A 14,375-nucleotide genomic window follows, 5' to 3' on the forward strand; every position below is an offset into this window, starting at 1 on the left:
TGTGCCATGCCTGCATAGGGTCCCTAGAATGGCTCTTTAGCCAGCCAAAGAGTGCTGTGGATTAGCAATCGAACTGGTTCACCAACTTCATCCCACTCCTCCCTTGAGTTGAGGAATGTTGCTAATGTCCTGGCCACATAGCAGCAGGTGTAGGGGTCTGCCTATGTACATGTAGCTTGCAGGATTGCAGCCTAATGCTGCAAGAAGACTGCAATCTGATTTGACCAGGAAAGCAAAAACAATGAGGTGTCAACAAGTAAATGGACCAATGGACAGGAGATGGGGGGTGACCCTGGGGCTTGTGTGTGTGTACGGGAGACTTATATTATTTTTTTTCCCCAGAGGAGCTGAGTGCCCACCGCTCCCACTGGCAGCAGGTATAGTTGTCAGACCCTCAGTGCTTAAAATGAGCCTGTGAAGTGTGGGACCTGACCTACTTAATTATTGGAAAACAACAAGGTCTTTTTGCAGTGAATGCTACATGCACTTCACTTAGTTTGTGCTATGGCTCTAATGTTTGCTAAAGAACAGATACAGACAATTAGCCGGGCCTGCTCTGATTGTCTTAGTGACAGATGGCAGACCTGCACTCAGTGCATAGAGCAGGCATCTGCTGATGGCTTGTGGAAACTTTTCTGCTGACTGTTGTGCAGAACAGTTCTGCAGATAGTAGCATATTTTCAGTTTTCTCTCTATCCCCATGGTCATGGGAACAGCAGGGTCAGTGCAGCTGAAGAGCTTAACTATGATAGTCCTACCGCTTCTCCTCCCACCAATTTTATTACTATGCGACACTTGAATGAAAGCAGGATCTTTGTTGCTTTTAACATTTTAACTTCTTCCAGTGTCGTAATCCTTTGGCATCACCACTCTTGCCACAGCAGCTGTGATGTCACAGACTCAGGATGATGGGGTCAGGTGAGGAACAACCATCGTGAACAGCTGAATTAATAGGGAATGCAGATTTTGTAAAGCCTTTGAGCTCTTAGTGGGCTTTCAGTGTCATAACCCACAATAACAGCATTCTTGCCTTTCTATCAGAGGCTCTCAAAGCACTTTGCACACCCCAGGTTTAACAACTGCCCAGTGGATTAGGTTGGTATTCTCCCATTTTACAGATTTTTTGGGGGGCGGGGGGAGGACAATACAGACACAGGAAGTCATGGAGATCTCAAGGTCACACAGAGAATTAATGCCAGACTGGGAGCCAGGAATCCTGATTCCCAGTCTCCTGTTCTAACCACTAGATAATACTGCCCTCCCAGAGGTAGGAATGGAACCTTGGAGTACTGACTCTTAGTCACTGTATAATATTTGACGTGTTTCATTATTCAATTTGTGTACTGCAGTGCTTTTCAGAGCTGTACTGTTATAGGAGAACTTTAGTATTTCATCCTGAAAGAACCCAAAATGTAAGCTCTGTAATCAGCTCTTTAAAATACGTAAGAAATGGATTTGCCATACTCAGTATCTTAATGCAGTGAAATGCGACACTGGTTTCCTCTGAGGCTGCCCTTTGGCATGCTGTAAAACAGGGAAGTGATGGATTTTCATGGGGTGTGGGAGCCAAGTGTATTGTAGCTTTCTATCAGACAAAATAAAAGAGAGCGCGCGGCTCAGGAGCTCTCCAAGCTCCCGGAAGGAGCATCACTTAAAAGCAAGAAGATAATGGAAAGCTTTGTGAGTGATGCTGTGCAAATGGCCAAGAATAGCCTGCTGGCTGCTGTGAAGTGATTGGCGGAGCTGTGTCTGGGTGGGCAGGGAAGGCTTGCATTTACCTGTGCCAGCTACTGAGCCAACACACAATTATGCCTGGTCTTTGCTGTCTAAAATGAAAGGTTGACAGTGGGTTGACCCAGCAGTAAATCATGCTGGGAAGGAATTCACTTGCTTTTCTAGATATACCTGTCCAAAACAATCTGTCACAGTGACTTTATAGTCAGGAAAGTGACTGTGTAAGGATGACATTCCATCTCCTTTTTGCTAATTGCAGATCAAATTAGCTCAGTTTGCAAATCATCAGACGATCCTTCTAACTGTTGGTCCTGAAAACTCCAGCTGGTTCCCAATGGTGCAACTGTTCTTTCTGCCTCTTTTAGCTTCCCTGCTAATCAAGATTCAGCAATCAAAACAACTCTGCAGCTCATGTTGGTGCACAGTAGAATCCAGCTTGCTCTCCCAAAGCTCTGTGGCATCTGCAGGGCTAAGAAGGGCAGAAAACTTCTTCTTGACAGTAGATTCAGCAGATTGGACTCTGTAGTGAGCAAAGAGGATGAAGGTCGTCTTCTAGCCATGCATACCTGCCGATATTCTAGATATTACTTCTCCTCAACACTGTCTTATATCATGCCTTTGCTAGTTCACTACTGTTCATCAAGCTTCTTGTTCCTCTAAAGCAGTGGTTTTCAACGTGTGGTCTGCAGACCAAGATTTCCAAATGGGTCCACACCTCCAGTTGAGATATTTTAGGGGTCCACAAATGAAAAAAGGTTGAAAACCACTGTACTAAAGGAGCCTGGTGCTGTAGCCCTCACAGCAGTATGGCTGAGTAGCTCCAGCAACACCAAGTGGGTATCTGCACAACTGTTTGTAGCCAGATCCAGAGACGAGGTATGGAGCATGCCTTCCAGGTCATAAAATGTTAGTTTGAAGCTGATCCATTGGCATGCAGCATATCCACTTACCTGTTACCTGCCCCCACCTGCTCTTAGCATCATTGAGATGATGTTATGATGGCTTTGGTTGTTAGTTTGTTTTATATCCTGCTGTCACCTGATTCCAGCTGCACTTCCTCTCCCTCTACAGGCTGTTGCTAAGTCAGTCATAATGACGGACATCTGATTGACATTTTAGCTTGCTGCTACAGCTATTTCTGGATGACTGCATGTAGACACCCAGGCTGAACATGCAATCTAGTACCTGCCAGACATACATATCCCTGAGAGACGGCTATAATTCCACCCTGAGAAATGATAACTTTGTTTAGGAAAGTCTCAGAATAAGCAAATAGAGCTAACTTTTAATCTAGCTGATCAGTCAGTCAGCATTGTGCTATAGCCTATTCAGAAAGCAGTCTGGTCTTGAGCATTGGGCTGCACTCTTGCATTCAGCCAATGCAGCAGTTCAGCTATCCACCTCCATGAGCGCTTTGAATGCCTACCTGGGTCTCCTGGATTAGCACGTTAGATCCCAGATTTGTATGGAGAATGCTGCATGACTCCCATCCTTTTCTCCATCGAGAGTATTCCTTCCTTTAAATTAAAACTCTGCCCACAAGGGGGGGAAGACCATTGTTTATAACGATCACTAATTATTCCCAGTCATGGGCCTAGCTAAATCAAAGATGGAAACTGCCCACCTTGGCACAGGTTCTTGTTAACCATGAGCTATTACAAGAACTAGAGGCACTGAATAGATTCTGTTGTCTGTTTAGACTGCTTCCTTTCATGGATTTGTACGTGCTATCTGGCCCCTGTCCTGTGATGGGATTGCCAGTTGTCTTTGCCAAGTCATATTTGTACACTTCCATGGCCAGACTGCTACAAGGTGGCTGAAGGTTTGTTTTGGGATTTTTGTTTTTCTTATGCTCTTCCACTCCTCACTGCTGATTTTTGTTCAGAGTAGTTCTTGGTTCACGATAATTGGGAGAGAATCACTTATGTCCCCATTCTTCCTACAAAAGAAACTGGAATGAAAGAGCTTTGCTTGTGTGAACCCCTCCACTTACTGCCATCCCTAGCTTTGCAAAGGGAAGTCCTGCTAAGGCAAGTAGCCTGAAGAGTACTGCTGTCATGCCCAGAAATCTATGAATTGTTGACTATGCCAGTTTGTCAGTGATCTAACACTTAGGAAAAAATGGAGCCATTTGTTAACCTCTGCAGGTCACAAGCGTTTGATCTGGTGCCTGTCACGTGGAAATGGGTTCAATAAAATGAGAATTTTTATAGTGAGCATTTACATATAGCAGCAATAAACATTTCTGTGCCATTTATAACTAACACTTTTTGGTACTTTGATGTTGCGTCCAAAACCAAGTTGCAACTCCAAGAATATAGAGCCCTGTGTGCTGGTGTCTTTAAAGGAGCGAATTCCTAGCTGGTCATAGAGCCCATCCTTTAGGAGGGGAAAGGAATATAAGAACTTCCAGCCCCTCACTTAGTCCCCTTCCAGAATTCTGCACATAGAATTTCCTCCCCCATAGAAACTAGATGCTGTTAAGCACTTAGTCTACATGTTGTGAGGCTGCCCTCAGACCACTTGTTCTGGAAAAATAAAGGGAGGTGGTATTGTAAACAAGGGTTCTTGGGGGGGGGGAACCACAATGGAGGGTTTTTTTTTCTGTTCTGATATAAGCATTTGATTAACATTAAGAATCGTAACTTTAATAGGGGTCCTGTCAGGAGGACATGCTGGAAAAGTAACATACTTTGGAAAAAAGGAGTGGGCTGGAGGAGGGGTTTCTGTCATACTGCCCTACTGCCACTCGAACACAGCCGGGGGGGCGGGGGAAATGGCAAGTATGTTACAGGGAGGCCCTGTGATGACAGAGAGCCAGTGCCCGGGGTGTATGTAGTTGTGGGCAGATTGCACTGCCTATAGGGGTGGGGATGGCAGGGAGGCATGGACCTGACAGGTCATCTGCTGTGAAGGCTTCTTCAATGCAGAATTGGGTGGCTCTCCAGTCTTGCTGCAAGGCTCCTGTCTCTCCCCCAGGGGGTGGAAAATGGATAGGGTGTAAGACGTCATTGAATGGGATGAGGTTTTTGATCAATGGGGACTATTTACTTGATCAATGGAATTTTGTAGGTTTTTCATAATGACAAGATGGAGCCTGGAGCTCTGGATAGGCACTTGGATTAATAAATGTCTCTACTTAGGCTAGCCTTGTGATCTCATTGAACCTGATGGATGAAATTTCTGTGCAAATCTGAGTCAGTGTCTCTGTCTATATTTGTAGCAGTGTTGGTCCTAGGATATGAGCCACAAGGTGGGTGTGGTAATATCTTTTATTGGACTAACTGTGGTTGGTGGAAGGGACAAGCTTTCGTGTTTCACAGAGATCTTCCTCAGGTCTAGAGGAAGTAAAAAGATATTACATCACTCACCTTGTCTCTCTCTCTCTCTTAATTTTATTCAGTTACTAGATAGCCATGTCAGCCAAAGCCATATCTGAGCAGACGGGGAAGGAGTTCCTGTACAAATATATCTGCACATCCTCAGCCATTCAGAACCGCTTCAAGTATGCCAGAGTGACATCAGACACCGACTGGGATCGGCTGACCCAGGATCATCCCTGGCTCCTGACTGAGGTAAGCACAATGACTTGCCCTTCTGCAGTGCCATTCATTGGAGGGTCTCTAAGCATTTTACAATCACTAGGCTGTACAACATACTTCCTGTGAGGTGAGTAGTTACAGAGTGGGAGGTTAGATGACCTGCCTTCAAAATCACACAGTAACTCTGATAGCTGGGACTAGAACCCATGCATCTGGTCTTCTGGTCCCCTCCTCTCACACTCTAGTATGGCTACTGGCAACGTGGCTGTATGTTGGAGCATTGTATGCAGGTTCTCTAAAGCTGATGGCAGTGGCAGGCTGCATTGTAGAACGCTGTGCTATTGTGAAGTGTCGGTAGCTGTTAGGATCTATGCCAGGAAATGTGGAGGAAAGTCTCCCAACATGGCAGTGGAGCACTGAGAACTGATAAATCTGGCTTCAGTAATGCTGTATTGGTGTCAAAGGAACCTGACTGTGTTGCTGATTTGAGGGCTTGAGTGACTTCGATTAAACGAAGAAATGTCAGCAGACAAATCAAGAGATTGGCCCACGCTAGCAAAATAAACTTGTGTGAGGTAGTCATGTAGCTGCTATGCTCTAGATATTTCAGTCTTCATTCCCAATAACGTGCACTCTTCCGACAGCCTTTCCTTACCCAAGCATTATAGAGTGGGCTGAGGATGATCATAGCATTAGAGTAACTGGCCTTCACTCTGACTAGTTTTGTGTTTCACTAAGTAGATGTTTTGGATTTCTTGTACCTGAGCAAAAATGTACGGTAAGTTTGTTGTTGTTCTTTCATTTTCTAAGTCTTTTTGTCCCGCTTCCTAGCCATGCGTCTTCTCCATAGAGCAGTGAGCATCTCTTCAGAGTTCCTTTCTCTGTTTGGCTAACCTGGCTCCTTTCCAGCTATTAATTACTTTAGCCACTGGTTAGCAGAACATGGATGTTCCACACTGTCCATTTACTTGCTGATTGATAGCACCTGCACAGTAACTAATTAAATGCTCACCACTTAGCTGCATGAGTCTGCTGCTGGGAAATATCAGCAGTATCGCTGAGAGATTTTTCAGGACTCCTAAATGAACTGTGGACGGTACACATCCTTTTGTTGGGGTTGTTTACTGAACACTTGAAATGTCCGTGGGCTTTCAGTGTCCATCCTGCAAAGGGACACTGCTATCACCATATTACATACTGCAGTGCTTTGTTGTTGCTGTATACCAGTGACTCTCAACCTTTCCAGACTAATGTACCGCTTTCATGAGTCTGATTTTTGTCTTGCGTACTCCTAAGTTACACCTCACTTAAAAACTACTTGCTTACAAAATCAGACCTAAAATACAAAAATGTCACCACACACTATTACTGAAAAATTGTCTACTCTCATTTTTACCATATAATTATAAAATAAATCAGTTGGAATATAAATATTGGATTTACGTTTCAGTGTATACTATATAGAGCAGTATAAATAAGTCATTGTATGAAATTTTAGCTTGCGCTGACTTTTTGCTAGTGCTTTTTATGTAGCCTGTTGAAAAACTAGGCAAATATCTAGATGAGTTGATGTACCCCCCTGGAAGACCTCCGCAAACCCCTGGGGTAAGGTACTCCTGCTTGAGAACCACTGCTCTGTAACATAGATCACTAAAGCTATAGTCTGTACTGGGTGGATGGGGATGCGGATGGGCAATACAGGAGGGGGAAAGCACTGTAGAGAACTCTCTCTGCTCAGCAAAAAGTGACCTATGTAAGCTTGAGATGTGTACTTCCTTTAGGCAGAGCCTTCTGCAGCAGTCCAATAGAGAGCTACTGTGAGTCAACTGAAATGTGATACCCTCCTGATTCCAGCCTTATCCCTGGCATTGGCAAATCTCCATGTGCAGAGCTTGTGGGGAGGGTAAAGAAAAGTCATGTTTGTGAGAAGTCAGATTGCATTTGCTTGCTTCTCTGGCATTGCGTGTTTCTACTTCAGTAGCAATTTTGCCTTTATTAAGCCTCTGCTCACCAGGGAAGCTTTAGTTAATGATGCATTTTGCCAAAGCAATTTGCAAAACCAAGGGAATAATGAATGTTATTCAGTGTGGATTCTCATGGAAGGAGAACAGCTAAACAAATCACCTTTTGATAATCTCATTATAATCACAGCTGCTCTCACAACTTTCACTCAAGGATCCCAAAGCACTCAACAAATTATCTCCCTACACCCACTGCTGACACATAGCAACCTCTGAAGTGAATAAAAGGCAGCTTTTTTAACCACACAAAACAACAAACTATCAGTTCAGGACAGGGAGTTAGGATGAGTCCTGTATCCAAATGAAACAACAAGGGAAATCTGATTTAGAATGTTACTGCCCAGTTGGAATTTCGTTGGTTAAGTGTCAGAACAAAAGGGAAATTGACCACAAAGTTTTTGGAGAATTCTTGGCATTATGTTCAGTTGACTCATAACACAGCTCTGCAAATATGAGCAAAAATCCAAGCGAGTTTTCACTGCAACCAGGATTCTTCCAGGAAGGCGTCATCTGACTCTGTCTCTCTCCTAATGCCCACCTCTGCCAGAACCCCCATTTACCTGTATTGCAGCTGGATTTCTGCCCCAGCATTTGTTCTGTGGCTATGATATCTTGATTTTTTTTTTCTTTTGTGAACTTGGTGGAATCTCTCACCTAGTACCTAGGGAAGTACTAGTGGTGCATTTTGCCTAGCAACCATAGTACATTGGGTGCCAGCCAATAGGTTAAACGAACTCTCCCCCAGAACATTTGCTGCAGAGAATTTACTTAATTTAAAACTCAGTTTAATTATCTGCAGAGACTGTTTCTGCTTAACTCAAAACTTCTGATTTTTCTCTCCCCTCGTGTCTTATATTCTAGCGTCTGGTGGTGAAGCCGGATCAGCTAATAAAACGGCGTGGGAAGCTCGGATTAGTTGGAGTTAATCTTGACCTGGGTCAGGTGAAGGCTTGGCTCAAAGTACGTCTGGGAAAAGAAACTACGGTAGGTATGGAGCGTATTGGCCAAGGTTCTGATGGCAGATGTAGCAGTGAAGAGCTGAAATGTCACTTGTATTGCTCTGACCCTTCCATACTATAAACCTGATCTTTATTGGGCTTTGTATATTAGTTTCTGTGTGCCAGGTTCTCCCTCTTGCATATGCCAGTTTAAGGCAGGAAAAATCATTGAAGTGATGCTGATGTAAAACCAAGAGAGAGGAGAATCTGACCCGTGTGTATCTACTGTTGGGAATTAAGCACCATTTGGTACCCCACTGATGGCACAGTTCAGTCGACTTACTACCCATTATTTATATCCAATGACTAAGCCTATTGTGAAGCGCTGACAGTAGAAAAATGTGGTGAAATCCCACTGAATTCTCGTACAATTCTAATTACCTGTCCCCACTTAGGAGCCAGAAAACAGGACCTCAAAGAGCCAGCACTGCCTCTAGTGGGGGTGGCTGTTTCATTTTACTGGTGCCCAAAGTAGCTGTAACGAGACTGGACTAAAAGCAAAGTCCTCGCATCACCCCTTCATTGTTGCCAGCCAGTGTATTAGTCACTGTCTGTTGGCTGACAATGGAGTTTTATATCAGTCCTCATTTTAATTGGATGCTGTCTTGTAACTTTTATTCTCCTGGGAACACTCTGACAATGATAAAGACACCTGTTATCTCAGCCTCTGCATCTCAGGAGTTGATGGAGTCATGCTTTCTGGGGGTAACCAAGGCCTTGTCGTTCCTGTGACTGATGTGTAGTTGGCTTTATCACTGAGATGCACTGCAGGGACTGCAAAGCCACTGCTGAAGGACGTTGTGAAATGGGGCAAGGCAGCTGCATCCGGGTGGGGCTGCCCCTTGAGAAACAAGGGGTGTTGACATAACTGCTGAGGATAATGCAATGGCCATGTCTGAGTGGGCTCAGTATGGGGGCATGGGCTCATGACCCAGTATTTATGTGTCTCACCCATTTTCCTAAATGTGTTGAGCCTTTAAAGGCATAAAAAATCATTCAGGGTAAAAAACTATTTAAAAAAGGATTAAATCAGACAAGACATTTTGTTATCCGTAAAACAGACCTTTTGGAGACCTGATTATTCTATCTTCATATACATTCCTCCCCCCACGCCCTCCAAATTAATGTCCAGGGCTTGTGAAAGTAGGGGATGATAGCACTAGTTAGACTGAAGCAGATTAGGCTGGTTTTAACTGTGGGTTTTACATAGCTCTGCTGATGACCCTTACTCCTGTCCTGCAGCCCACTGACATCCCAGTCTTGTGAGCAGAGGCTGATCACTTCAAATTGTGCCCTGGTTTGGGGATCTGGACAACTGTCTAATAGTGAAGAACCACCAAACTCATTTTACATGATGACTTAAGATGGCATTTGAAACCAGGTTTCCATGTGTATGAAGTTAAAATAGTAACCAGATGTTCCTGCTAGATCTCCCATCCCCTTCCATGATCACTAATATTTATAACCCATAGTGTGAGCCTAGAGGACAGGTCTCTGTCCCTCCACAGCCTGTGTTTGGGGAATGGCTTTTCTGGGCAGACGTGGGTGTTGATCTCCGGGTGTTGACTGCATTCTGCCTTGTCTGAACCCAGCCTGTGAACTGCTGACTTCGGCGGGGCAAATGGATTGTGGCCTGTGTTGATGGCCTGTCGTTTTTGCCGTTCATCTGAGGATAAAGCCATTCTGGTGCCTTCATGTGCCCTAGCTGATGTAAGCTGTCAGCTGAAGGCAAAGAGGACAAAAACTGACTATTCATCTGACGATAACCCTTCAAAAAATCAGCCATTAACAATGTCTAATGAGAAAATTTGGGTCCTCCTGCCCCATGCTGGTAATAACACTGTGGAATGTGTTTTAATTACTGAAGGGTTAATGGGGGGACAGTACGTGCATCTGAACTGAGTGGTGCCCTTTGGAAATATTGTGCTTCTGTGATGTGAAGTGGCAAACTACTATTACATTGCAGTTTGAGTAAGACCAGCCGCCGCCATTGGAAAAGGGGAAAGCAGACTTCGTAGGTGATCTCAGTACAATGATTGCCAGCGTCCTGGAGAACACAGACCATGGAGATGTGGGAGCCACTGAGCTCTGAGAAGGCTCCCTGAAGCTTCCTTTGAGTGTTGAAATGCCACAGACTAGCTCAGTGGTCTTCATAGCCGCAATAGTACACGCTGCCATGCTGGAGAGTGGAGATCTTGGTTTCAGGGATACACATTCAAACCAATAGAGGTTGTTGGGAATTGATTTGAGTCAGAGCAACGTTAAAGACATCCTGGAGTGTCTTAGCTGTGGATACTGTGTGAAGCTTTAATGGTGTCTCTCTCTCCTATCAACAGATCGCTAAAGCGACAGGTATCCTTAAGAACTTCCTGATCGAGCCCTTCGTCCCTCACAAGCAGGTTGGTATTCCAATTAAAACACACAGAAGTGCTCCAAAATAATCTTGTTTGGCCCAGACTGACTGCTCTTAGGGGTGGCGAAAGCAGGCACCTGAGTGGATGTCCTAAAGGTGATGATGCTGATGCAGGTTGTCACTGAGAAATAGAGAGCTTTAGAATCTTTGCACGGAGACGGCGATTTACAGCTGCACTGGTTGGTTGCTTTTCCTCCCCACCAGGAGGAAATCCTGCTGCAATAAACGTCACATGGGAACAGGCAATAAATTGTTCCTCCAATCTGGTGGCTGTCAAGCAGGAAGAAGAAAGAGTGCTGAAGTGAGACAATTTACGTGACACTGAGGGAGATGTAGCTACCACATTATCTTCCCCTGCCTTAGTCTGTGGTGTTGGTTGTATGCTACTTTCAACATCTGAAACTGAAGTTGCCTCATTTTGCCCAACTGTGGATTGTGCTGGCACCTTAACAGGCATCTGAAGCCTGTACTTCCGTTGTTGAAAATGGGAGCAGATTGCAGCTGACCAAGGAGACTTTAGGTCCTGGGATATGATGTGCCCAGTGAAAGCTGTTGGGATCAAACTGGAGCATCATGTGCTAGGACCTGAAGTCTCCACAGGCTGCCCCTCCAAGCACAGCCGTATAATAGTCTATAGAATTCCCTGGGATGTATTAAGGACATCTCTGATGGACACCAACTACTACTGGGTTGGGTTATTCAATGAGTTAACTTGGGGACCCCTGGAAATTCAGCTAAGCAATGCCATTGCTGGGTGTGACTTACTGGCTAATATTCATCCCCCTGATCTGTGCCACAGGAAGAAGAGTTCTACGTGTGCATCTATGCTGCCCGCGAGGGGGACTATGTGCTCTTCCACCATCAAGGGGGTGTGGACGTGGGAGATGTTGATGCCAAAGCTCAGAAGCTCTTGGTGAGGGTGGACGAAAAGCTCAGTGCATCCGATGTGAAAAAACATCTCTTGGTGCACGCACTGGAGGAGAAGAAAGAGTAAGCAGAGATATAATTCTACATCCTATATGCCCCCAGTCCCAGTGTTCGATATGCCAACTCTCCTTCCCCAGAGCTCTCATGTTTCAGTGGAGGAGCTGATCCTCATTTTTCTCCCTGAAGGTCCCTCTCTTTATAGCTTACGAGTATGGGCAGGAATGTGCACTGCATCCCAAACAATCTAAGTTCCTTGGGGTTGTCTGTGTTTCCTGTTGAGCTGCGAAAGGCATATTTTACCATCAGCCTTCAGCCTAAGGACAACCCTTTTTCCCCCCCATCATTCTTTATGTAAGGGCAGGACAATTCCTGGAGTCTGATTGCTGTGTCTTGCAGGGCTTGTAAAACTACTTGAATCCAGTGGCTGATTATGGAAAGGTATGATTCCTTGTCCTGGTTGAGCTACTTGAGATTTTATAGCCTCTCTTGATATTCAAAAGCTTATTTCCAATTGATCTTCAGATTTCAAAACTAACTATTAAGCATCTAGTTAAAGAAGATGCAGGTAACTAATCTCGTTATTCATTATTTGGAAACACAATAATTGCTGAAGGCTGCCTTTTGAGATGCACCTCATCAGGCTCTTAGATCCACTCTTGTTCACTCCTAATGAGATTAAACCAGATGGAAACATCAGATGACAGTCTTAAGATAACATTTTCTCTGCAGGTTTTTTTTTTAGTGGGGGCTTAAGTTGAGTCATCCAGGTCCTGAACTCTGAGTCATCTCCCAGACATCTTCCCATGAGAATGAAATAAATTGATAGGCGGTAGCTTCTCCACAGACAAAGATGATAAAGGAACTGAGACAGGCTCTTCTGTATCAGTTGTGTGTCTACCTGCTCTAATGAATTTATGTATTTTAATTTTTGTGCAGTGTCCTGGCTAGCTTCATATCTGGCCTTTTCAACCTTTACGAAGACTTGTATTTCACATATCTGGAGATAAATCCACTAGGTAACTCTGATGTTTTGGGGAGAGGGTAGAAGAATCGCTGCAGGGTTGCTTTGTTTGTTTAACAGTGATATTTTGTTCATCCTTCCACATTATATACAGGTCAAAGTAATACCTAAGCAAAAGTGATCCAAAAATTTCATAGGCTTTCTATGACTAGTTAATTATATATCTCTGAAATAGACTGTATACTGCATGTGTTAGTTTGTAGCAGTATAACTGTCTGAGGCAAATAGAAAGTTATGCTGGGTGAATCTTGGGTAAAGTTGAGGCCCTACACAGGAGGGAATCAGATCATTTTCAGAAGATGTCTCTAGTGATGTAATTGGCCTGGTTTGGCTATAGAATACTCTGAATGGTGTAAAGAAAGCAATGGAAAGATCCCTGCATGGTAAATTTTGTGCAAGCAGACTGCGGTTTTCATACAGGTTTTGAAAATTCTCTGTAGTAGGTTTTGGTGTACTAATGTGTGTTCCTAATGGGTAACTTGCACCCATCGGTGACAAAGTGGTCTATATGTATCAAACAGACACTCAGAATTTTGTGGTGTCCATTTGCCATGAATTAGACCCTTCTCCCTCCCCCCCCCAAAAAAAGGGGGGGACTTAGTGGGTATAGACCCTGGGATGGCTCTCTGTATAGAGGTGACCTTCACCAAAAGTCAGTAATATAAAGAAAAAACTAAACAGGCCACCATTCTAATATAGAAAGCATCACAAAATATCCAGCTAGTGGGGAATCCATATAGTTAATCCATGCATAAGGCTGTACAAGCAAAAGACTAACTCTGGTGAATCTCTTAAAACAGTCGTGACTAAAGATGGCGTCTATGTTCTGGATTTGGCTGCAAAGATTGACGCTACAGCTGACTACATCTGCAAAGTGAAATGGGGGGATGTGGAGTTCCCCCCTCCCTTTGGCAGAGAGGCTTATCCAGAGGCAAGTAAAGAATCCACTGTTGCACAGTTAACGAGAAATCATTCTCCATATACATAGGTCAAAGTGTGCATGACACAGATGGGGCTTTCCTTTCTTATACAGCCCTGTCACCACAGTTCATGTTGCTGAGAAAGCTGACCTGGTAAGCACTAGATGTGGACCATAGCTGATGGTAGTGCTTACATTGTTGTTCACGTAATGCCAGTAACAGTAATCCTTGCTGTAGCCATTTTTCATCACTACATGGATCTTCCTTGGGCTCTGCTCTTCTCTCTCATTTAGAATTTTTACCTTCCTTATTAACTGGAGGATCAAATATAACTGCATTGAATTAAATGGCAGGTATGCTACTGTGTGTGGTGGGGTTTTTGTGTGTGTTAATAGTGTGCAAGTGTTGTCTGTGTTGAAAGGGCAGCCCCTGCCATATTGGCTAACCATAGCTGATTGCTGTGCCATATCATGCTTATGGTGCTTCTAGAGTCAATGGTCACTCAGCATTTCTGTTTATCTCACACACACTCACTCTCTCAGGAGTTGTAACTTGTGTAAAATCTCTGTCTGGGCTGAAGTCTGATGTGTTGATCCAAGAAGAGAATTTTCCTTTATCAGACTTTGAAATAAAATATTACATCTGAAACCAGTTGCTGGTCTGCAAAGTCAAGAACAGGAAAAAATTGGGTAGGATTTTTAAGGTACCTTAAGAATACAGATTTCATTGGAAGTCAACAGAACTTGTGCTCCAAAGTTACCTAGGCACTTCTAAAAATCCCTCCCCATTTATAGAGGTT

At 44.1% G+C, this 14,375-nt stretch overlaps 1 protein-coding gene across 3 annotated transcripts in view; it reads left to right on the forward strand.

Annotated features, from left to right (window-relative positions):
• ACLY (ATP citrate lyase) overlaps positions 1-14,375 on the forward strand; it is a 50,652-nt gene that overhangs the window by 12,638 nt on the left and 23,639 nt on the right. For all 3 annotated transcript variants that reach the window (XM_044999770.1, XM_044999769.1, XM_044999772.1), the window contains 6 exons: positions 5,138-5,309; positions 8,159-8,281; positions 10,632-10,694; positions 11,508-11,698; positions 12,572-12,651; positions 13,457-13,587. In XM_044999770.1, coding sequence (XP_044855705.1) covers positions 5,151-5,309; positions 8,159-8,281; positions 10,632-10,694; positions 11,508-11,698; positions 12,572-12,651; positions 13,457-13,587 — 747 coding nt within the window. In that variant the 5' untranslated portion in view covers positions 5,138-5,150. Of the gene's footprint in view, positions 1-5,137; positions 5,310-8,158; positions 8,282-10,631; positions 10,695-11,507; positions 11,699-12,571; positions 12,652-13,456; positions 13,588-14,375 lie in introns of those variants that run through there.

Source organism: Mauremys mutica, chromosome 25, assembly GCF_020497125.1.
Source record: "Mauremys mutica isolate MM-2020 ecotype Southern chromosome 25, ASM2049712v1, whole genome shotgun sequence".
In the NCBI taxonomy this organism is placed as follows: Eukaryota; Metazoa; Chordata; order Testudines; family Geoemydidae; genus Mauremys; species Mauremys mutica.